Consider the following 26,148-nt stretch of genomic DNA (forward strand, 5'->3'; position numbering starts at 1 on the left):
TATCTTAATAATTATGTCTGATAAATGTCACAAAGCGAGCAAAAGTTCAGTCTGGTTGAACTTTTGCTCGCTTTCTTACGTTTCCTTACGTTTGTCAAAAAAAGCGTACGTAGAAAAATGTATTATTATTTACCCCTTTATAAGTGTCACGTGTGCACAATATATTAGTAAAATATTCAAATGAAACGAAAATGTATATTTTTATGACATTTTTTTTTTATTTCTCGTATATTTATTTACATTTTTTTGTTTTTAATAATATTTTAATTGATTGAAAATTCTATCGATTTTTATTTTTTAACTTAACATTATGAAACAATAATTATAAAATCTAATTATTTTATTTTGAATAAAATTCACTTAAATTGTTAAAATTTTGTTCTTGTTTTTTTTTTTTTTATTTTTCAAATAATTTTTATTTTACATAAAATAAAATCCCATACAAAAAAAAAATATCGCAAAAAAACTATATTCTTCCCATTTTTATTTTATCTTAACCCTTTTTTTAAACAAAAAAATAAAAATAATTAAAGATAAAACACACCTATAATTTTTTATTATATAAAAAAAAGGAAATATTCCTTCTTAACTTTGTTCTTGTTTTTTTTTTTTTTATTCTAGTATTGAAAATCACAGACCACACACACATTATTATTTTTTTAAATTCTAAATTCATTTATATATTCTGTTCCAAGGAGACCAAAAAAATCTTTCATTCATTTTTTTTTTTAAATAAAAATCAGATTGTCTCAATAATCTTGTACATTATTTGTTTTTTTTTTGTGATCACAAACCAAGAAATTATTGTCTCTTTTTATGTATGTACATTTCGAGAAGAATAATATTACTCATCCCTATCATTGAATTTATCGATATCAATATTTAATTATCGAAAATGTAATCAAAAGTCTTGTTTGATTACTTATTCGTATCTGAATTCCGAAACCGAAAAATTCCATTATAGGGTTGTTCAAATTTTGCTTCCCTTGTCTTTTAATTTGCTTCTCTTTTTTTTTTTTCTTTTTGAATTCATAAATTACAGCCTAACCCTTAGAATTAACTACACAATTAAATTAAACTATAAATTACACATACACTGCACTGCGGAGAAATAAATATTGAGCAAATGAAGGAGGGACGGAGCAGCTTAAAATGACGAAAAGAGATAGAGAGAGAGGAAGAATGAAAGATGTTGTAGGATTTTTGGGCAGAATGGAAAGGGTTTGGAATTATTTTGCTCGTCACGGAGCAAAATTAAGAGTCAAATATGTTAAAATCCTGCATCTTGATCCCTTTTGCCAGTATCATGCCAAAGCGATACTAACTTATCCTCGTTTCGCCCGCAGAACAATCAGTGTGAACACCAAAAATAGTACAATCCATGCCAGTGTACTTAGGAAGCCGCTGTACACAGCTGGTTCCATTATCGTCCAGCCACGTGTGAGTATGGAACGCAGGGATGAGGTGGCCAATGTTAAAGGCAGCACAAGTGAAATATATCTTAAAATAAAAATAAAATAGGTTAGAGCTTATTAAATCGATAACAAGAATTTTTGAACTTACTTCAGTACAATTGGCATTCCTTCAATTGGCCAAATGACACCGGATAACAATAGTGTGGGATAGAATGAACCCAACGCAAGTTGAATTGCATTGCGTTCCAATTCGCAAACGGCAGAAATTAGGAAACCAAAGCACATGCCGCACATACCCTGCAGCAGAGTAATGACAATCACCCAGAATAAGTCACCATTGTTTGTTACACCGAAGACGACCAACATGAAGATTAAGACCAAAGACGTCTGACCGCACATCACAACGAATTGAGTTACTACGTGGGAGAAGAGGATCTCACCGGGAGACACGCCGGCAACCCATGATCGATCCAACATACCCTGAAAGATGATAAAGAAATTGGTTTTAGATTGATAGTTTTTTTTTACAGTTAATAATTTAAAATAAGCTATTTTACTTTTAACACCTTTGTGATACAAATTTTAGCTCCCATACAAATTATCGGAAAAATTTAACCGAGCTAAAATTTATGTGAAGTTGGCACCACTATTTTTTTTCAAACCTGACTGGTTCGCTTTCCCGAGGTCAGCCCAGGATAGCCCAACATTTTTTTTTCGTAATCCTAACCTTTTCAAAAATTACGACAAAAAACTTTTTTTCAAATTAAAAATTATCCTTCCTTCACCTTTTCTCAATTTACCAAAGTTATTCCAACAAATTCCTTCACTGTTTTGGTATAATTCGTTATTTCACCCTTAAAAAAAAATTTAGAGCAAATTCATTTTTTTGATTAATGAGCAGGTTCTGAAAAATGAAAATAAACTCTCAATTTTTGATACAGACGTAAAAAACAAATTGCATTCCTCGAGCTCTTGATTCCTTAAGCCTAGTACGCTCTCCAAAGTCAACAGCGGACATGTTGACCAAAAAATATGTATTATAGAAAATTAAAATAATAAAAGAAAAAATCAAAAAATTGAAGAAAAAACATCAAAAAATAAGTTTAAAAGCAAAAACAATATAAACAAATTAAATTTCGTTCATGATTTCGTTAACGAAATTTTGTATGGAAAATTTCGTTTCTCATCAGCAGCGTACTAAGCTTTAAATCATAATTTGTCCACTCTACATTCAAGAGTATTAAAAATACAAAAGTTGCACTGAACAATTTAAAAGTCCTCAAAATTCCCAAAAAAAAGTTACGTATACACCACAGTGACTTTTTTTTAGTATCCTCCAATTTAATCACTGATTTAATAAGTGATTAAATTGGAGGATAATTAAAAAAGTCAAGTAAAACCATCTGAACTTTTTTGGCAATTTATTATGAAAATTATACGGTCAAAATTTTGACTGTGATGGGGCTTACAATAACAATAATTGAATACATACAAAATTTTATTTGATGTTGTCATGACTATTTTCTATTAATGCAATTAAGAGTTTTTTTTTACAACATGTAGGTACGGCTTAAATATTTGGACAATTTACAATGGTACCGAATTTTGAAGTAAAACACTACAAAATTACATGTTATTTGTCGATATTATGTATGGAAATATTGCCCAGCCCATCGACCACACTCTAGTGCTATGAAATCACAAGTTGCACGGAATTACTCAAAGAAAGAGTAAACACTTAACAGTGCTTCTGAATGATTGAAGTTTATACTGAGAAGATAAAAAGCCATCTTGGCTGTCCGATTATTAAGAGTACCTACCTAATTAATGTATGAATTGAGAAGTATCATACCAAAATTGGACTATTTGGTGATATTTGTGATAAAATTTTGGCTGTCAAAAAACCTGCAAATGCTGATCATTTTGCAAGGTTACCACATAAAAAATTCAGCCCAAATTAATTTTTCAATAGTTGCGGTCACTCTGAGTGTTTATAACAACATTTACACAAACGTGATGCAGTAATTTTTTGTGAACAATGTTGGCAATACTTCGTCGCCGTAAAGCAAAATTGTTCTAAGTCACAAAAAGCAAATTTTACAGGACACGATTTTTAAGTTTCAGATTGGCTTAAAGCTACAATTTTCTGCTCGTTTGCCATTCAATTTATGTTTTTTTATAAAGTTTGTTCTTTTCTCTTGAATAAAATATACAAGTTTACCTCATTAGTAGGTGCATACTATTTTTAAATATTTTTTAAAACTAAAAACCCAAAATTAGAGATAGAACAATTCCTATACAAGTACGTTTTTTTTATTTTCGGTAAAAAGTGGATTAAGAACAGTTTTGCTTTACGCCGACGACTTGTAGTATAACGTCTAAAAAAAGAATGTAAGTGTAACCAACCTCTTTATTATCATTTAATTTTTTTTTTAAATATCTTTGAAATTAAAGACAATAAACTTCTAGCCCTAAAAATGAACTGATGGGCTTTGAACTTTGCTTTCATGGTATAAATAAATTGCTTCCTAAAATACCACCTAATGGAGCAAAAAATCACAGATCCCGCTTTTTGTCAACTTTTTTTTCGTCAATTTAATATCGTCTGTAACCTTTTGATCTAAAAACGCTAAAATACGAATTTATCATTATCAGTTTAATTTCTTTATAACTTGATACCCTTATATTTTAAAAATAAATTAACACTTATTATTTTCTGATCACAATTAAAAAAGAAACATTTGCATAATTTGCATATTATTGTAATTCTAAAAAAACCTATATAACTTACCTCAGTTCTTTCAATAATTAAAGCCGATGACGTCAAAGCAACCGCCAAAAAGAAAACAATTCTGCAAATAAAAAAAAAATACATAAACAAATATTCGTAAGAAGAGGCAAATATCTAAATGAAAAAAATAATGGCTGCCATTGATAAATTCAAATCACATCAAATTTCAATAATAATTGATATTGACACTCTTATATGAATCTCAACCTCTATTAACGTAGGTATAACTAGAATTTTATTAACTTACGTCAGAATAACTCCCGGTGCAACGAAATCAGTAAATGACGGATTCATAGTTCCATAAATGGGTTCGTCAAATTGAATTGGCACATCACCCAATTTTGGATTGCTACCACATTGTTCCAACAGCTTCATAGCAAAATCACGATAAGCAAGTTGGAGATCCCGATTAAGCATGACACCAATTTGTTGATTTGACATATCAAGCCAGACTTTAATCTCAGATTGGTCAATTGTTTCTTCGTCAGAATCACGTCCTAGAAGAAGAAATTTCCATTTTTTATGGTCTAAAAGTCTTAATTATGAAATTTTTTACCTAAAGCAGCTCTGGCAACAAAAGCATCTGTGAAATTTTCTCCTATGTGAATAGCACCCCAGACATCGCCAGCTCTCACCGCATCAAGTGCCACATCTAGATCCGTGTAATATCGTTTTACTATACTGCTATTTAGATGGCTTAAATATCGACAACCAACATTTTCAACATGACATCCATCTTGCCAGAAGCAGTTATCCTGAAATATGAATGAAATCGTCAATATTTCCCTCTTTTCCATCTATGGTCTTGACTTTTTACCGTATTATTAAGTTCGTCATTGACAACAGCAATGTTAAGTCCTTGTGGTTCACGTCCAATGGCCATACAAAATAGAATTACTTGCATCACGGGTAAAACAAAAATGAACATCATAACACCAACATTACGCCACATTCGCAGGAAGTTCTTCGTCAGGAGGGCCTTTATTTTACCTTTTGAGGTTATCTTGAAAGGAAAAATAAATTTGTATAATTTTAATGGATGAAGTTTTTAAAGATTTGCTAGAAGCTTACCGTGCAGAGATCTGCAAAACAATCTGTTGGTGGATTTTCGTTTTGTTTCTTGTATGGTGACGGAGGATTGAAATTTTCCTGATTAAGCTATTTCGAAGCAAATAAAAAGGGTTTTTGTTGTTGTTTTTTTTTTCATAAAAAAAGGAAGAAGAATTTATGAAAATGAAACGAAATAAAGGAAGTAAATGAAATTTTAAATGAAAATTATGAAAATGAGGAGGTATCACTCAAACCCATCACTTTAAATTTTTCAAAATTGATTTTTTGAAAAATAAAAATGGTAATTTTTATGAACTTTACTCTGGGATGCCACCAATGCATCCAAAGAATGCATAACGTATTTAGCAGTGATTTTTTTTCTCAGAGTCTTTGAAGTTTAAAATAAAAATTGATTGCAGCAGGCTCCCAGAGGCTTGTGGTGCATGCTTTTAAATTACTATTTTTGCCGACCAGTGGTGGATTCATTCAAAGAACACTTCAAAAATATTTGGAAAAAGGAGAAATAGATTTATCGAAAACATTAACAAAAATTACACGGTGTTACAAAAATGAGGTTTTAAAATGTACGCGGGCGGAAACTTATCACGTTTTGTAGTCGTTTTTGATGTGAAAACTATATGTTTCTATGTTTTCCGGTTTTTGAGAAAATTAAAAAATAAAACACAAATAAAAACAACAAATATTTTGAAAAAAGAAAAATCTGATAAAATAATTTTTCAATTTTCTCAAAAACCGGAAGACATAGAAACATATAGTTTTCACTGTTCACGATAAGGAATCAATTGAGGCAGTTTTCTGGATGAATAATTTTTTTTATTAAAATTCACAGTCTGGACAAAAATAGTATAAAATGAGTTTTAAAAATTTTTTTTTCACCTATTTTTAGTTTTGAAATCGATTATTTCAAAAACTATTGGTTATAATACACTCCTGCTCAAAATTAACGCACACTTTTTTCTTCTTTAGCTATACCCCTGCATCTTATTTAAAATGGCTTTAAAATTATTTGTTGTATTTTTTTTGTGTTTGCTTATTGTTTAGCAAGTCAGAAAAATGCTAAACTGAAACAGTATTATCAACCAAAAAAAAGATGAACCAAATTTAGCAACTCAAGGTCTGAAAACTGATATTAAAATAATTTTTGTTTTTTAAGAAAAAAAATGTTAAAAAATGGAAGCGCGTGACAGTTCTTTCCAATAATTTTATTCAATACTTGGCATTGTCTCCTCTAGCGCATATGATAATTTGGAGTTGTCTATTCATTCCACAAATTAAATTTTGAATTTTTTGTTGCAACTTTTTTTTTTACTGCAGTTTTCTGTTGATCAAGAATGCTTAGAGGTGGATTTCGGCCGCAAATGCATTTTTTTCAACATCTCCTAGACATGTTCTATTGAATTGAAATCCGAATATCTGTGTGGTCATTTCAAAGCTGGCATATTTTAACCTTGAAGATATTCTCAAACCACTCTAGCATGCATTATCGTGCATCAGACTGAACTGTGGACCAAATCTAGGGGTGATTGGAACCGGATGCTGTTCGAGGATATCAGTCAAGTATCTTTGGGTACTTAAAGTAGGTCTAGGAGACCTCACTAACTCCGTAGGTGTTGTAAAGCAGAGTTTACTCCAATAAAATTTATGACTCATCTCTAAAAGGTTCGCGTGTTGATAGATAGACTTCAGCATACCGCTCCAAATCTTCCCCACAAACATTTTATTCCATACATTCAATTTAAGCTAACTCCTGTCTTATTTGAGAAAATAACCACGATACTGTGAGATAAAGTAATAGTAGGACTTTTTTGTAAAATAAATATGACGTGCGTTAAATTTGAGCAGGAGTGTATATTGATTTAAAAATTAGAATTAAATGTACAGTTTTGCCTTTCGGAAATGGTATCATTTATTACTGTAAGTGTTGCCGTTGTTTTTTAATAATTTTTTTTTATTTTGATAATTTTTTTTTAGAAAACTGCCCCTCCCACCTAAACGGGGGGAGTTAGAACCCCCTTTCAAAGAAAAAAATGTTTGCATTAAACTCCTCTACAAAAACACGTTATCAAATCCTGGTGCCCAACAACATTTTTGTTCTATACCTAAAAGTTCGAATTTCTGTATCTGGGTTGAAATTTTTTTTTCTAGGCCAATTTTAAATTGATTTTCATAAAAAATACCTCGTTTGATTTGGAAATAAATATTATTTTAGAATATATTTTTAAAACAGCATGTTGTTGTGAAAATATATACTTTAATTTGATGACGAAGTTGGGTAAATGACGAAAAAAATGGAATTATAAATTCTAGGTGGTTTAACCGAGTTACATGTTTTATACATTGTTGAAAAGGTATATTTATCTCCTATCAGAAACTGTAAAAAAAATCGACGAAGCTAGATTTTTTTCAATGGGTGAAGGTAAAAAAAAACCGTTTTTTGCCTCTAACTCCAGATTTTGGGGGTGTTAGGGACTTTTTAAATACCGTTTCGTAATCAATGCGACTAGCTCTACAAAACGTGATAGGTCTCCACCCGCGTATATTTTTAGTGTTACACCGTGTTATCAGTCTTTTTGGATTTGTCGAACAAAGGTCTTTGAATTGAACAAAAACCAATAATTTGGGTCGTCAAACGGAACGTCAAAATTCATAACAATTCAGTGTGTGTGACATTCCACTGGTTGAAAGTTGATAGCCTTTCAAGTATTTTAAAAATAAGAATAAACTTTTGTTAATTTAAGAAAACATAAACAAAATATAGAATGAGAAAAATTAGGCATTTTTGATTAAAATAAGACTCAATAAAATTGTGTCTAAGAGGCATAATTATGCCTCAGTTGACATCGCTGTTTGCAACAGATCACGAGATTTCTTATTGGCCAGCTATTCAATTACACAGCCACACAAAAAAAAAATAAAAGTTCTGACCTGGGATTGCGACTAAGTTTTTTATATAGTTTTTGGGTCACTGAATCCGAATCCGAAGTCCATTTTGCTCCATCACGTCAGATTTTTGAGATAACCTCAAAAAATGTCACGAAAACAAAAAAAAAATTTTTCTCTGATCTGGATGTGCGAATATGTTAAACATATAGTTTTTAGATCGCTGAATCCAGATTTGAAGTCAATTTTGCCCTATCACGTCAGGTTTCTGAGATATCCTAAAAAAAAATGTCAAAACCAAAAAAACTAAATTTCTTATCTGGGGTTGCGTCTAGGTTTTTCATATAGTTTTTGGGTTGCTTAAACCGAATCTGAACTCTATTTTGCCGTTCCACGTCAGGTTTTTGAAATATCCTCAAAAAATGTCAGAAAAGAACTTTTTTTTTTAGTTTAGACATTTTTTGAGGATGTTTCAAAAACCTGACGTGATACGACAAAATAGACTTCGGATTCGGTTTCAGCGACCTAAAAACTATATTAAAAACTTAGTCGCAACCCCAGATCAAAACTTTTGTTTTTTTTGGTTTTGAGATTTTTTTGAGGATATCTTAGAAACCTGACGTGATAGGGCGAAATTGACTTCGAATCTGAATTCAGTGATCCAAAAACTATATGATTAACATATTCGCACACCCAGATCAGAGAAAAAAAATTTTTGTTTTCGTGACATTTAATGAGGTTATCTCGAAAACCTGACGTGATGGAGCAAAACGGACTTCGGATTCGGTTTCAGCGACCCAACTATATGAAAAACATAGTCGCAACCCCAGTTCAGAACTTTTATATTTTTTTGTGTGGCTGTGTTATTTATTGTTAGCAAGAAAGTTTTTTCTGAATTGTTCTAAATTGGAAATTTAAAATTTAAAAATTTCGAAAAACCCGCAAACGCTGGGGCCGAATTATGGCACATGAAAAATTCACCCAACATTTTTTTTCTATAGTTGCGGTCACTCTAGTGTTCATTAAGGTATCAACAACATTTGCACAGTTGAGGGCTGGTTTCTATTAACTAATTGTTAGATGACTGGGAAAGTTCCACACTCACTGTCCCTGAAGCTGCCCTGAAGGACCATGGTACCTATTAGTAGGACTATAATTCTGTTTTGTTTTAAGCCCCACGTCTTAGAATGATCGAAATCAATCCGAATTGTAACACGTACATAATGTTGATTCTTTTTACTTATAACTAGTAAATTACCGCTGTCATATCATTTTTCTTTCCGAAAGTGTAAAATCGTAAAGGATTGGACAAGAGAAGGAAATTTTGTGAAATTGAAAAAAAAAAAATATCATAACGGGGTTCGAATTAGGGATGCTGCGGATGTGGATTTTTTCACATCCGCGGATGCGGATTTTTTAAAGTTAACATCTGCATCTTAATATAAATAAGATTATTTATTATTGATAAAAAGTAATACAGCGGCCTTCTCTACAAACCTACAGAGGTTCAAAATTCTAAAAATTTCCTATACAATTTGAAATTCGAAATGAGATAATTTGCGAAGTAATCTAATTTGGGCTCTAGTGTAAACGGGCTATAAAATTAAGACTTTTGCATTTTGTCTGTGTTTTGCCTAAAAAAATCAGTCACAGACCATTACTCGGTGTGACTCCCATTGGTACGCGCCATTCGTAGGCTCCGCCCAAATTCTTTCTTGTCGCAACTTCTTTGCATCCGCATCCGTATGAAAATCCGCATTGATTATTGCGGATGCGGATGTTCCACATTTGCGGATGCGGATGTAGGTACTTTTTAGGAAGAATTTTTTTGTGTTGCTTTGATTTGGCCGAAATATGTATCAGTGTATGTTTAAAAAAAAAACTTGTTTTTTTTCATTTATGCTAAAAAATTGTGAAAAATGTGATGTGTTTTTAAAAGAAAAGTTAATATGATTGTGATAAAATAAAAACAAAAAAAAAAAACATTCCATTTTTGTCTGTCTGTCCGTCAAAATTTTGTTTTTCATTTTTTTTTTTTTTGTGATAAATAAACCAAACAAACCGTATATATTGATCCATTTGTATCGTTGATTAGAACTTCTTTACTTTGTGTTGGATAATAATTAAGTCCTACAACTCCACCTTCATGACTCGAACTGGGATTGTCCTTTTTACTGCCGAATGCCATTGTGTGAAGAGAAATATTATTACTGGAATTCACAAAGTTAATATCGACACATATAAAAAAAAAAAATCTTAAATAACTAACATGCTTGCGAGTTTTGAAAAAAAAAAAAAAATAATAATAATAAATTGTTAAAAACAATGAATTCAATGTGGGAATTCCATTGCCTTTTAAGTTATTTACAATTTTGTAGGTATTTTAAAATTATGGATGCAGCTTGTTATGTTTTTTTTATTTTTTAAATAAAACAATTTTAAATACCTAAAGTTAACTTGAGTTAATTCTCCTTTTTGGCTTTGAATGCGGGATAATTTTAAAAATACTTCTTCAAGACTTAAACATTTATACATTGATAGTAATACGCTGGGTGATTCTTCGGCAAGCAGGTGTCCAGATCTCATGAGACCAATCTACAAAAAAAATATACAAAAATAAAAATTATTAATAAATTACCAAAATTCCATTAATAAATCAAGTCTAATGTACATGTATACAAATAGGAAAAATCAATTCATGTTTGAGTGGTTTATTATTTCGGAACATGTAATTAAAACGTTTTAATTACAAGCCGAATGTAAATAATTACACATTTGTCTACTCTTAGCCATCATAACCTTGGGCATCTCCTGATGCAAAACATACATTGTTGTTATTGAATGATAAATTCATAAGTACCAATTATTGAACTTTAATGTCAGCAAAAAAAAAAAAACTAGCACATCATTTTCATTGCTAATTACCTGCTGCATTTCTGTTACGATGATTGATTGGGAGTAGACAAATACAATTTTATGTTGGCTTTTGACTTTAATAGCCGATAACCTTGCACCTTCAAAGTTTAATTATCTATAAAATTATGTCAGTTTCAGGAAATTTAAAACTTTAAAAGGTGTCAAGGATTGATCCCACTACTGTTAAAAGCTTTTTATTTGTGTTTTCTTACATTTTTCTAATTCAACTTACCGTATGCGCTTGCCTAGCTTCTTCAATATAATGTGTTGTAATAATGACGGTCTTTTGTCCAGCCTTTGTGATATGAACCAAATGATTCCATATACTTTGTCGCAATAAAGGATCCACACCCACAGTCGGTTCGTCCAAAATCAACAATTCAGGATCATGCATTAGAGCTACAGCAAATGAAACACGTCGCTGCTGCCCACCACTAAGATTCTTAACCAATCGTTTTTCTGATGGCAAATCAAGGAAATCCAATAAGAACTGTAAACGTTCCCTGATTTCTTTGGATTCCATTCCAAAGATCCAACCAAAATACATCATAGTTTCTCTAATTGAAAATTCTCCATAGAGGGCGATTTCTTGGGGCATATAGCCGACACGTTTGCCAGGAACACCGGAACCTCGTGTTCCAGGTTTGCCACCTAAAACTGCGATATCACCGGAGTCCAAACGACGACGACCAACTATGCAGGAGAGGAGAGTTGTTTTACCACATCCGGATGCTCCTAGAAGTCCATAACTGAAAGGAAAAGAAAGAGGAAAAAAAATTACCTTTTTGATTTTGAAGAATTTTTTATAAAAACTTATTTTAAACTGAATAACTTATAAAAAAAATTATAATAATTTTTTTAACTCCCGTTGGAGTGTGGATGTATGCGGAAGAGTCAATTGAACAATTAATATCATAACATGTAGGTCGTAAAAATTGAAATAGAATAAAAACTTTAAAAATCATATAGTTTAATTTTTTTTCAAAAAACAAAAACACCTTTTTGACATTCTTGTTTAACAATGAATTTAAAAATAAATTAAATCTTACATCTACAGTAGACCAGATTTTCATTTTTCGTTGCAAAAATCAAAACATTGAAACGGGTTGAGATATTTTAAGATTTTTTTTTTAACATACAGATATAAATTTGATGAGTTTCAATAAAATTTATTGACAGGGAGTTCCAGAATCTTGCCTCCGAATTCATTTATTCTTTTATTTTTGCTTGTAATTTACAATGAAAGTAGTTAAGGTATTTTTATTCGTTATAAAAATACCAATAAAGTCTTTTTTAGGGCAAAATGAAGGGTTTTGCAATAGATGAGACCAAAATTGTTACTAAAAAAAAGATAAAAGACTAATTTTTAAATTTTTATATATGTAATTTAATAGTTGTAATTGTGAAGTCGTCAATAGAAATAATAATAATTTTTTTATTACTTTTAAATTTTTTAAAATACTATGTATTTTAAAGCAATAATGATTCACTTTTGACGCCTGAATGATAAGTCTAAGAATTCAATTTAAACAAAAGAGCTGACATACAAACGTCAAACAAAGTGGAATGTATTTAATAAATATATAATAATATATAATAATTTTATCAATTATAGAAGCACAGAGTAAAATTGACTGAAAAAAAAAACAAAACAAAAAGGGCACCCAGTGGGGGTTGAACCTGCTATGCCTGGATTGATAGGCGAGCGCTTTAACATCGGGCTAACTCAATGTTGACAATTGTCGTGACAAACTAAAACAAATCTTAAGATATTCAACGAAGTGTTATGGAATTTTCAGGATTTAAGCTTTTAATAGAAAAAAAATTAAATTTTAGAGAAATAATTTTTCTGTTTATTAACGTTTTTTTTTATAGAAACAAAATAAAATGCAGTTGTAAAATACATATTTGTTGTTTTTTTTTATGAAGTTTATATAATTTAATAATTTTATTAAGATAAACTCTCGCTTTTTGCTAATTTTCCTTTGTATATAAAATAAATTAACTTAAAATAAAATGTGAGTATTAATTCTGTTGCGTTTTTGTTTTAAGATTAAAAGAAGTTTTAAGAATTGTTAGTGTTTTCCAGATATATTTTGTGTTCGTTGATATGGCATTGGCATCATCCGTCTCATCAAATTACAGGGTGTAAATTACCCTCAAATCGTCAAGTTTTGTCAACACTATTTTTTAATTTGCGAATTGTAAAATTAAATTTAAAGGAATCTGCAAGACTTGTCATTCGAGAGGTACTTATTTTTTGGGAAAAAGCCAGAATTCAAACAAAATATGAAAAAGATGCCATTGTTAAATTAGAAAAACTTTACAATGAGTGGAGAAATCATCAACGAAATAAAAACAAAACGCTTGAAAGCACCAAAAATAAAATAAAAGAATTTGCGTTGAAAATGGACGATCTCTTTGATATAGCACATCGAGATGCCTTGACCATTACTGAAAAAAACGCAGAATTGAAGAATTCACATTTGATATTGGTAAGCTTTAGTATTATTATCATTTTAATTAGATCTTTGCTAATGTTGACTGATTTTAAAAGATACTGAAGATGACGCGGAAGCACAGGGGACGGAGGAGGAAGCTCAAGAAGAAGTATATAGCCAGAATTCTGCGGATTGGGATAGAATGGATGTTTCTCTATCTCAGGCAACCTCTGGGCCATCGGGTAGCAGGAAAATGAGATGGAAGCGTAGTTGGATTCAGAACACCAGGAGCCACTCATCATGCTAGGTGGATGGCCAAAGCTATTTATAGCTTAAAAATATTCATGTTTCGAAGCCAGTTTAAAATGAGTAACGAGGAACGTAACGCTCTCGGTGATATCTGCGTTTTCATCGTAAAAATTTACTGCAAGGCTTGGTTTAATGCCCCAAGAGCTTATCTGGCTCCTAAACAAGATCTTGATCTTTTGCGTGATTTCATTGAATACCGCAAGATAGACAAAGACATTTCAGAGAAGGCTCTTGCTAAATTCTCAAACCATTTATGGTATTTGAGTTCAGAGCTGGTAGGTCTGGCGTTCTTTGACCCAACTTTACCAGATGGCGAAAAATCAGAAATGGCCAACATAATTTTAAAAAACAGAGAAACAGAAACCAACAGAATAGTAAATCCAAAGCTACATCCACATGAAATTGAACAATTTGTCACAGCAGGGTTAAAAAATATTGTGAACAAAGAAACATTGAACTTTTTCGGCCGATTGAAAATAGACACAAGTTTTCTCAAAGAACCTCCAAATCTTTGGCCCGAAAACCCCCATTTTAAAGAAGGCTTTAAGAAAGTGAAAACACTTAAAGTCGTAAATGACATGGCAGAAAGAGGAGTCAAGTTAATAACCGATTTTAATAATCTTTTAACTAAAGATGAGGAACAAAAACAATATGTACTTCAGGTAGTCAGTGAGTGCCGAAAATTATATCCTGATGCTTCCAAAACTACTTTAAGTAAGTCACTTGATTAAATTTTTTAGTATTTACTTCAATAATTATGTATAAGAAATGTAACACGATGTTAAGTATTTTGTTTTTTAGAAATCTGTTAAATGTTTCGATTTTTTTTTTAAATAAAACAGTAAAAAAAGTTTCATTTTAAATCGAGTTTGCACTTCAGCTCTTTTTGAGGTAGGTACTGAAAATTTAAATTGATGACAATATTTTTTTTTTTGTGTAAAACTAAACAAATTTTGAATCTGAATTATGTGTAATAACACTACCTTTCATTTAATATATAAAAAGTGAAAATAACCCCATCTTGTTTGGGAGCTAGAGCTAATTTTCTTCGAAAAACAGTGAAAAAACAGAGATTTTTGATACTTTGAGCGAGTGTCGGCACCATTTAGACTTATCCAATCGAGCTTAAATTTTGGCTATCTAAAAATCTGCAAAGGCGGAACATTTTATGGGGTTCCCCCGACCAAATTTCGAAAATCGATTTCTTGCGGACACTCTAGTATTTATGGACAGTGTTGCCAAGTGCATATATCACAGCAATACTTTTTTATGTTTGTCATTAAAAAAGCTCTTTTTTTAGCAGTTATTGTGATTTCACTACTTTTTGAAAGTTTGGTGTTTAGTTATCTGATTATTCTAGCTCCTTTTTTAGAAAATCCCAAGTTTTTGATGTTTCCTATACTTTTTAAGGCATTTTTGTGACAACGCCCTTTGTGTAAAAAAATCTCTATTTTAAAAAAGTTTGCCTTGCATAAGATAACAGTTTTAAGAAGCTTGGTGAATCTTAATTTTTCAATTTTGCAAATCAATTTCTCTCCGTACAAAACCGAATGAAAATAAAACTCATCTCTTATTTTCGATGTCTTTTTTTCTTATTATTTCAAACCAATTAGGGTAGCTTTGAACTTTATTTCGAAAGAAAAACTTGCTTTCAACCTTTCAGGTAAATAAAATGCTCGAAAGGGTTGCACTTACTTACTTTTAGGTTAGAGACACACATGCGATTTTGGTCGCGTGATTATTTAGTCGCAAAAATGGATCACAAGGATTTCAATGCCTGTGAACACTAAACACTGAGACTTTATCAACAAAGTTTACAAAAAGTCTATTATTTCCTGTTCTTAGCCCTCTTCATCTCTCCTCATGTTTATATATAAAAGTTTGTCTATTTATGTGCTTATTTTGATAAATATGTGAAAGACTGTTTTATTATATCAAAGAAGAACATTAACATAACAGAGCACATAAAGTGACACTTTTTGTATTCTTATTCTCATATCATAATGTCATGCTCTAACAATTCAGTTCAAATCTTAAATTTGCCCTAGGTTATATTACATAATTGAAATACAAAATTACAAAAAATTAAACTCATTTCTAAGAGTTTACTTCTTCCAATTGAAAAAAAAGAACTATTTCTCATCTTTTTTGAGTGAAACCACTTAAAATCATTTAATATCCGTGTAAAGAAGAAGATTACAAAAAAAAATATCTTAAAATCTTTATGTAAACAAAAATGTAAACCTCAAGGCTATTTCCATTCACCGGTCAATCAGTTCCCATTCACAAAAGAAAAAAAAATAGGTATTTGTTGACAGTTTTTTTTTTTTTATAAAATTACCATTATGTCACATAATACCTTTTACTCTCAATGAAGAATGTTTAATTGTTTTTTTTTTTTGTTTCGTCAGACTGGTTCCGTCGGAAAACCCTACAACATACTGATGACGATGACGTGCAACATTTAAGCAATAAAAAAAAAATGTATATTTTACCACTTAGAGTCTCGTTGCGGTAATATTTCATATAAGGTAAACAAAAATATCAATTTCAACTGATAAATCGCAAGACTTGAAAACTATTAAAAAATTACTCATTGATAAAGTCAGACTCAGTACAGCAATTCTTTTTATCGTTCAGATCAAAAAAATCATAAGACAGTTTACTCACAAGGACAACACGGTAGTTGTATAATGGCCTTCAATTGTAAATCTTTTGATGATGGACCAACCCAATTTAAATTAAACGACAACCAGCAAGATAAAAAAACCACCTGATTTCCTTGTTGAGATAAACGAAACACCACCAACCGGTATTTTTTAAAATATTTTTTATTTTTTTTTTCTCAAGCTCAAAGCAGATCTTTTGTTTAAAATTTCATTTTTCACCTTGACTTTTTTTTTGGTTAATAGTTTTTTTTTTTCTTGAATGCGTATATGACATGGGTTTCCATCAAGATGACGAATTGAAATCATATGCACAGGGCCGGCTGGTTTAACCTACAATTAACCGCGATCCCTTGTCGTCGTTGTCATTGACGTCTTTTCATTAGACCTTATAGACTGGAGGGTAAGGTTTTCTTTTGATGACTAACGAGGAATGCAGAGACTACATATCGCTCCACGTGTGTTCTATGTGGTCTCAATTAGGTTACAATTTGTTTTCAATTTGGTCTTAATTTGGTATCAGTTTGGTTTCAATTTGGTTTCAATTTGGTCTCAATTTGATCTCAATTTTGTCTGAGTTTGGTCCCAACTTAGCTCAATTTGGTATTAAGTTGGTCTCAATTTGGTCTTAATTTGGTCTCAATTTAGTCTTAATTTTATCTCAATTTTATCTCAGTTTGGTCTCAATTTGGTTTCAATTTGGTTTCAATTTGGTTTCAATTTGGTCTCAATTTGATCCTAATTTTGTTCAAATTTCGTCTCAATTTGGTATCAATTTGGTCTAAATTTTGTCTAATCTTAGGGCCTGGCTACACAGTGTTGTGCCCAATCACGTTCCAATTCATATTTTCTAGGAACAAACGTCAAAAAGAGGAACATCCTCACCCCTCTTGCCTACAAACTGACTGGTAAGGCGATTGAAAAATCACCATGTTGTCTTGTTATGGGTTTAGTAGCATTGGTTCGGGCTCATTTGTGTCTTAGTCTGTTATCGGTATGATCATGTTTTAGTTAAGCCATACTTATCTCTCTGTTAAGTCTTGGTTTAACCTACGATTTTGGTTTGGTGTTCGTTTGGTATTGGCTTGGTATTGGTTTGGTATTGGTTTGGTATTGGTTTGGTATTGGTTTGGTATTGGTTTGGTATTGGTTTGGTATTGGTTTGGTATTGGTTTGGTATTGGTTTGGTATTGGTTTGGTATTGGTTTGGTATTGGTTTGGTATTGGTTTGGTATTGGTTTGGTATTGGTTTGGTATTGGTTTGGTATTGGTTTGGTATTGGTTTGGTATTGGTTTGGTATTGGTTTGGTATTGGTTTGGTATTGGTTTGGTATTGGTTTGGTATTGGTTTGGTATTGGTTTGGTATTGGTTTGGTATTGGTTTGGTATTGGTTTGGTATTGGTTTGGTATTGGTTTGGTATTGGTTTGGTATTGGTTTGGTATTAGTTTGGTATTGGTTTGGTATTGGTTTGGTATTGGTTTGGTATTGGTTTGATTCTGTTTCGATTCCAAAATGGTTCGATCTGTGTTCGGTTTTATTTTTGTCTGGTTTTAGCTTATGTTAGACCTGAGTCCAATTTCAGTAGTGGTTTTGGTTTGATTTCGGTTAAATCATGGTTTAGTGTTGGTTAAGGCGGAGAAAGCTTTTAGTAAATTGCATCAAGCTTACTTTTGGTCAGGTTTTAATGAAATTTTAAGAGTGTTTATAGAAGATATTTTCTTAGAAAACAGTAACTTTTTAGGATGCAATTTTTAAATTCTGAAACCTTAAACCCAACCCTCTGTTGAAGGTGTGTTTATCGTTTGACGAAATGACCTTATCATTCAAAACCTTAACTCACAAACTATGACTAAACTATGTGTGTCTAAGTCTTTAACACTCATATCAGTGATCTCTCACTAAAAAGTAATAAAACGTATAAATTCCAAACTTAAAACAAGAAAAATAAAAATGACATGCAAGACAAAAAGTGGGTCAATGTTTCTTCGTTGAAACTCTTATGAAATAATATTTCGTATGGTATTTCGTTTGGGCTTGTTTTGACTATGACACACACAAACAGAAACAGCATCGTTTAATTTTATATGCAAAAGAAAAGGAAAGTAATTATAATGTCCGTCAAAGTTGTTGTTGTTGGTGTATAGTAAATGGGAAGTATCATACCTCGAAGCGTTCAATGAACCTACATTAAGATAAAAAAAAAACCAAACAGATTGAGTGTAGTTGTAGCCAGATGTTGTAGCTTTTTCTTCTTATAAATGTTACTTCAATTATTAATATTGGAAGCCTCTCAAATTCACCTTGAACACGGAACCATTAACATTTTGAACACGCATTCAGAGTTTTGAACTCTCCGAACTCTTGACTACTTACATTTTTACGAACATAAACACACATCATGTCAGATTAAGATGATATCCGATAGCAGCTAAAGCAAGTCATGAACATGTTAAAGCCATTGAGGGAATAGTGCGTTGCCCTAATGACTACACTTGAAAAAATAACTATCGCCATTTTGGTCAACAAAATGGAGATTTTGGAGAAATTTTTCGTCAAAACCTGTGTAATTGAATGAAAAATGGACGTTTCTTCTTTTTGCTGATATCTTTGGGATTTTTCAAGTATCAGAAAAGTTTAGAACATACTTCTAAAAAAATTATGTATATTATGACAGTTGTTGCTGTCGAATTTAAACATGCGATTAAAAAATTAAACAGAATAGATCAGTTTTTCTAAACAAATTAACAATATGGCAATTTCTTCTTAAAAAAACATAGAAAACTTAGGACAATTGTGACACCTTTAATCGTCCAATTGACAAAAAACATTTGTCAATGTAACGACAGTTTATATTTTTCAGTGTACGTCTAACCAATGAATTTGACGAACAAACAGTTTGTAGTAAAAAAAGGTACCTAGTCATTTGATGTATGTGGGTCATGATCATGTTTTCATCTTTTGCTTTCATGTTTCAGTTTGAAGCAAAAGAAATTTTTTGTTAAAAATTTTGATTGATTTATGCGTTGTATTTTGTTGTTGTTTGGTAATTAGATTAGATCTTAGAAAAATCAAAGACAACCCGAAGCTTGTGATACAAGTTTAATATAAAGACGAACATAAAAAGAAATCTTTAAAATTTTGTTTTGTGATGATAACATTTTATGTAAACAAAATTTATGATCTGACAGTGATTGATTATAAAGATGATTATAGATTTGAGGAAATAATTTTGAAAGAAAATTATATTTTAGAGAAAGAAAGTCTTGTAGATGCTGGAAAAAAATATGCTTGTCAAATAATAAGAATTAATAAAAATCCAAATTACTCTGTTTATATGAATGGATCTAAAAATTTAATAGATAATAAAATGAAATATATTTCAGAAGTTAAGAAGAAATGTAATTGAAAAGAATTCGCAATGCAGCTCGCAGCTGAAGCGAAACGAAAAATGTTTTAAATATCCAAAGTCAAAAGCGAAAATTCTAACGAAATATTATCGAGTAGTCTGTCAAAGTCAAATAAAAAGAATTTCAAATTAATTTTAAAACAAGAAAAACACATCCTAACATAAGTTTTTTAAACAAGAAATAACAATTGACTCAAGATAAATGCCCAAGACAATAAAAAGTAAGTGGTGGTAAATTTTTCGCTACAACTGCGTACTGAAAAACGAAAAGCATATCGAAGTTTTTCGTCCAAGATTTCATTGTGGTATTTTTATATGGAAAATTTCGTTTCGCCTCAACTTCGTACTAAGCATTATTGTAAAAAAGAGGATTTTTTGTAAAAAACATTTAACCAATTAATCAATCAACAATCAAAACAATGTTCCAAAAAATTTTATCAAAACGTTTTCAAAAAATGAATTTTACAATAAAATAATTTTTAATTTTTTTTACTAAGAAATTTTCAAATTTCAAATAATTTTCAAATCGATTGAAATGTTTACGATTAATTCATAAATGAAGAAAAAAGTTCTACGATAATTACCGTGAATAACGGTTAAAAAAAACACCGCCACACTGCCTTTTGGTGCTTTTTGTCGTCAAAAATCATTTGCAAGGCCCTTTCGTGAAGAAAATTCATGAAATTTGATACAATAAGGACATTATATAGCAAAAATAAAAAAGTTGCCAACTTTTTCTGTATTCAAAATGGCGCTCCCAAAAAGGGGACAAAATAATTGTTTGAATAGAATTTTCTTTTTAAAATAGAATATGAGTTAGAAACTTAGCTAAATTGTTATGAAAAAGGTGTTCGGTCTTGGATTTAGGTAAAGCTGTTGTAAAGCATTTTGAAAACAAAGTCCAAAAACTGCCAAAATAGTAAAACATCATTTTAGACCTTTTTTTTAGAAAATTTCTTGGATTTTTTCTTTAATAAGCAACAATTTTGACAACTTTCTATAATATTTATAATAATACGTTATATTGTTGCAAACTATGTTTTAAAGTAAAGGTTAAAAACATAAAAAATTATAAAAATACAATGATCAACAAGACTGAATATTTCATTTTTCGTTGAACCAAAAAATAAGTTTTCTAATAGATTTTAATTTTAGAAATTATCTAGTTTAAGTAAAAAAAACAATGACGTCAAGTTTTTGAGAGTTAAGAACATCAAGAGGAATTTTTATATCAATATTGTTATGTTAATGGCTGAGTGTAACCTTCTTATTTTTCTCCTTTTAGACTGACTAATTTTTATTTGTAAAATTGAAATCGAAAAATTTTATTTATTTATTTATTGCAACTTGAAACCTGTTTTAGAGAGCTCTAAAAATTGTCAGTTAATTTTATTCTTACTACAATTTCGATGATAATTCATTATTGTTAGATTTCTAAGGTCCACTATATTATACGTCAAGTGAAGAAGAAGATACTAAATACTTCTGCTATTTCCTATTTCTTATGAATCATCCAAATCCAATCTTGAACACATTATTTTTCCACTGTCCCCTCGCTAATGACATTTAAATTTTTTGTTACCAATCACTCTTATGCATTTAAAGCAAATATTTAACCAAAGTACAGAATGCACGAAGGAAAAACTAACAAAACAAACAAATTACATTGCAATTTAAAAAAAAAAAATCCCCTATACTCTATTCCTTTAATTAACACAACCACTTGGCACCAAATTGCGAAAATAATTTGCCATTTCGAGAATGTGGTCTCATATGCCGGATATTGTAATTCATAGAAAAAGGATTATACAACTAAGAATTTTCTACCTTGGCTGTGTCAATTATAACAATTCAATTAGACTACTTATGTAGGCACAGTATGTATTTAAAAATATTAATTTAATAATGATACTTACATTGTGCCCTTTGGAACTGTCATATTGAGATTATTCAAAACTTGATTGGCATTTTTACCTTTGCCATAAGATTTGAAAGCATGCCGCATTGCAACGGCTGTATCTGTTGAGCCCCAACTGGGTCTCTCTGTGTGATTGGCCATAACTGGCTCAGCTGTTGACCTGTAAGAAAATTAAAAAAAAAAAATTGTTAATAAATCGAATCGAAATCAAATAAATTGGGAGAATAAACATTTTTATAGTTTATTCAATGCTGATTTTAATAATGAAATTTATGTTTGTGCAGTAAATATAAATCAACTATTTTTTGTTGTAAGTTTTGTTGACTTGTGATAAATTTATAATAATTTTTCAATAAATGCCTGATGAAGAGTGTATTCACGCTCGAAACGTTGTAACCATATAAAATCTCTTTTTGTTGGCTAAAAAGTTTTTCATATTTGAAAAAAAAAATGCAACTGCAATTGTTTAAGTGAACGTTTAAGAGCGTTTTGGTGTGGAGTATTATTTTTTTAAAATTATATATTTTAAAATGCTGCAAAAAGGCTGAAAAATAGTTTTGATAACGTCAAAATTTGGGCACTTTTTTATTTTCAAAACGAGTTTTCAATCATTTGAAATAAAATGATTTCAAAATTTTAAATTTGCAAACAAAATAAATTATAAATAAAAAAGCTATAATTTCTAGATAAGAAACCAAACTAAAAATGCAACTTTTTTTTTTTGAAAAATTTAGACCGATAAAAATGAGGTTTCGTCTTATTTAAGCAGAATCTTGAACAACAAGAAATCTGATCAAGCTACATTTTTTCGTTTCATCTGATGAGTTACTTCAAATTTATAGCAAAAAAATGTTTGAATTTCGCATTTTTTGGATTTTGAAAGCTTACTTTTGAGCTAACATTTTTTAACAAAACTTTGAATATTTTAAAAAGTGTTTGAGCTACAAAATTAAGATTTTCATCAAAAATTTTATTTAAAAAAAATTATTCTTTATAAATGTCTCCAAAAACTGGAGGTGCATTTCTGATAATAAAAAATGACCGGGTGGAGCTACAAAATTAGTTTTTGAGCGACAAAGCATTTAATTAGGTTCAATTTTAGACACCAAAAAAACAATAATTTTCCTATTTTAGTCCCCTAACTTCAGTTTTATTTAAGCGGAATTTTGAAAAACAAAAAAACTTTTAATAACTCAAAATCCATCCACAAAGTTTCCGCCATAAAGTTTCCGCGAAAGTAAGAGACGTCAATTGTCACTATCATGCCACCGTACTTTTGTTTCACGTTTTATTTTGTAAAAAAAAAAACACTACTTAAATTCAAACTGGTAAAAATTTAAGAACTATGAAACCCTAATCCAGTTCCTACAGCAGGTTTCCAATTGTTGATTTAATTGTTTCCATTTTATTAAACTTAAATACTTTATACCTTAAGTAAACAATTATAAGCCCAGTGAAGATTGACAGGATAATTGGAAACCAATTTTGTTTTTTTTTTTATAAAATTAAATTGAGCTTATTGATTGCGAAGAGAAAAAACTACGCATTATTTCTATTGAAGAAAAAAAAATCCCACGAAATGTTGTTTATTTTTAAAATAACAAACAAAAATCTGTTATACAAAAATGTCTATTATGGAGCACAACATTTATAACAAAAATGACACTCAAGAAAAATTTTTCCTTTAATATAGGTAAAAAAAATTTAATGCTTCCAACTATTTCCTTGTATGAGTAAGAACTCACGCAAAAAAACAACTGTTTACTAACCGGCATTCTTCACTATCTCTTTTTTTTTTTTTTTAATTTCAAAAAAAAAAAAATAAAAATTTACTCACATTATAAAAACAAAGAACCTAGTCAATAATGTATTAAATTATTGAAGTATTTTCCCACACACTTTTTATTTTACAAAATGATTCAATTAAATTTTTTTTTAATTTATTTATTTTAAATAATATTAATTATAAAGCACACATTTTTTTACACTAGACAATTTTCACACAACAAACCAAAAGACTCGACAGAATATTTTTTTTTTCAATTCATAAAACAAAAACCTCCTCAAACACGACCGATCCCCACAACAGTAACACGACTAACTAAGTCGCTATTTCTTAAGACAAAAGTCAAGACAATGTATATTGTTGACTCTATTGACGGCTTTGAGCTTTATTGGACTGTACCGACCTGCACAAAAGTTGAATGTACCTATCTACTACAATGCCTCAACAACAAGTTGTCTTAATTGAAGTCTTTCTGTCTACACAAAATAAGTATGTTTTTGTTTGTTTGGATGAAGAATAAGACAACTCGCATTTATTCTGAATCATCAAGCGGAAGATTTAAGTTATGCTTAATTGCTATTAATTTGTTACTTCAACTTTAATACAGACATTAGCAGATTCACCTTTAGTTTGAATTTTAGTGAAAATCATTAATTAAAGTTTAGGTACATCTGAACTCTGTCCACATAACCTTATATAAAAAAGACATGACTAAATCCCTCAAATTTTTAATAAAACATGTTTATAGTTTTAAATAAACAAGGTCTAAACATGTGTGAATCTTAAATTACAAGTCAAGATTGAAAAAGCTTATGTTGATAATGAAGAAACTAATTTTCTGTTGGAAACAAAATTCTTATCCAATTAATTTAATCCAACTAAATCATAACAAACGTGCTTGCTTTATGGATATTGTGATGCAATTTCATAAATGAAGCTTAACGATTGCATCAAAAAAGCTTCACACAAGGAATGTCGATATGGTTTAATATTTAGTTACTCAAGTTTGACAAGACAACTAAAAAAGCCCCCACGCACGTATTTAATAATTTTCAAGTTCGTTGGTCAGCTCTTTCGTTTTGTTTTGATACAATTTTGTATACCCGAGACTAGCAGGTTCAAATAAATTGCGTAAAATTATGTGTGTGCGTGAATTATGTTTGTGTTAAGGTGTAAAATTAAAATATCATGTTTGAAAAAAAAAAAAAAAAAATAATATAATGACAAGGTCAATTGACAAACGTCAACGGCGGCGACAGAGCGACGACATGTTGGCGATGATGGTGTAAAAAAGACTTTTTGTCATCATTTTCAGACTTTGAATGTATGACCGGTGATGGTTTGCAACTTAACTGATGATCATATTTGAATAATTGATTAGCACAAAAATATATGAAGACTCTGCCCATGAGAGGAACTTAATTATATTTTTATTAGGCCGATGGATATGTTATCGATTGCTAATTAAATTGTGTGGGTTTTTTTTTTTTTGTTTTTTGTTATGAAATAAAATTTTTTTTTAATGAGTTGTAATTTTGGCATATTTTTATTGAATAATTTAAATTGTGATACAAAACTAAAAAATACAATTTTCAAGGTTAAGGTTTTGGTGAGTTTTTTATTTGATAAATTATTATTTGATAAAATTAAATCTGAGATTTAAGAAACACATGTGAACCTGAACATTATGTTAATTTATTTGCAAATTATAAAATAAAAATGTGTAGAATTTTGTTTTGCCATGAAGTAATAACTGCCTGTGATGGAAAGAGGAGTGTCATTCATGTCGCCTGGCAAAATAGTTCGTCTCAAAAGAGGCATAGTAATGTGTTGTAATTAAATCACGTATATTTTATTTATTTAAAAAAAAATAGAGGAAAACAAATTAGATGAAATACGTTGATCTCTTTGACAAATCATCATTAAATTAAAATAAAAGTCTACACTGAACAAATTCTTAGACATTTGAATTAAAAATTTTGCAGCGATAATTAAAAGTGATGAATAATCAAAACATTAGTATAAAAAAAATTAAGGTTTTCAAATTATTTCTTAAAAGTTAAATAACTATAGATATAGTTAATACACAGAGACGAAAATTGTTTTTAATTGTTTGATTATAATTATTATAATTTCAAACACTTTTAAATCGATATCACCTTAGTTTTAAATATCGCACTAATTAGCTCGTTAAAGATGTATTTCCTTGGGACTTTATATGAATTTAAAAGTTGACATTGGTAAGCTTGTTGAAAATGAGAAAAGTTAGATAGTAAGAATGCTCTCCAATAAAAAAAAAAATGGCTCAAATAAAGAGTGATTTACAAAACTGGCCCCAAATATAAATGATGCTTAAAACATTTAAAGAAATGTTAAGGATTGTAATGCATTACTCTAGAAATAGACTACGTTCATGAAAAATATTTTTCCCCCATCAACTTCTGCTTTTATTTAAAAACGCAAACAATTTTAATACTTAAACTTGAACTTAAAGAGCAGGTTAGTAAGTATTTTTACTTTTATTAATAGGCCGGGAATATTTATAAT

At 30.0% G+C, this 26,148-nt stretch overlaps 1 protein-coding gene across 5 annotated transcripts in view; it reads right to left on the reverse strand.

The window, feature by feature from the left end:
• Positions 1–439: 439 nt before the first annotated feature.
• Positions 440–26,148, reverse strand: part of LOC129917192 (ABC transporter G family member 23) — a 118,850-nt gene continuing 93,141 nt past the window's right edge. For 3 of the 5 annotated variants that reach the window (XM_055997580.1, XM_055997585.1, XM_055997583.1), the window contains 11 exons: positions 21,814–21,975; positions 11,306–11,822; positions 10,604–10,752; positions 10,220–10,367; positions 5,278–5,364; positions 5,024–5,209; positions 4,763–4,961; positions 4,454–4,703; positions 4,207–4,267; positions 1,564–1,895; positions 440–1,500 (listed from right to left, as the gene is read on the reverse strand). In XM_055997580.1, the coding sequence (XP_055853555.1) occupies positions 1,326–1,500; positions 1,564–1,895; positions 4,207–4,267; positions 4,454–4,703; positions 4,763–4,961; positions 5,024–5,209; positions 5,278–5,364; positions 10,220–10,367; positions 10,604–10,752; positions 11,306–11,822; positions 21,814–21,975 (2,266 nt within the window). In that variant the 3' untranslated portion in view covers positions 440–1,325. Of the gene's footprint in view, positions 1,501–1,563; positions 1,896–4,206; positions 4,268–4,453; positions 4,704–4,762; positions 4,962–5,023; positions 5,210–5,277; positions 5,365–10,219; positions 10,368–10,603; positions 10,753–11,305; positions 11,823–21,813; positions 21,976–23,652; positions 23,671–26,148 lie in introns of those variants that run through there. The other 2 variants (XM_055997584.1, XM_055997581.1) reach the window with 2 other exon arrangements.

Source organism: Episyrphus balteatus, chromosome 3 (assembly GCF_945859705.1).
Source record: "Episyrphus balteatus chromosome 3, idEpiBalt1.1, whole genome shotgun sequence".
Classification (NCBI taxonomy): Eukaryota; Metazoa; Arthropoda; class Insecta; order Diptera; family Syrphidae; genus Episyrphus; species Episyrphus balteatus.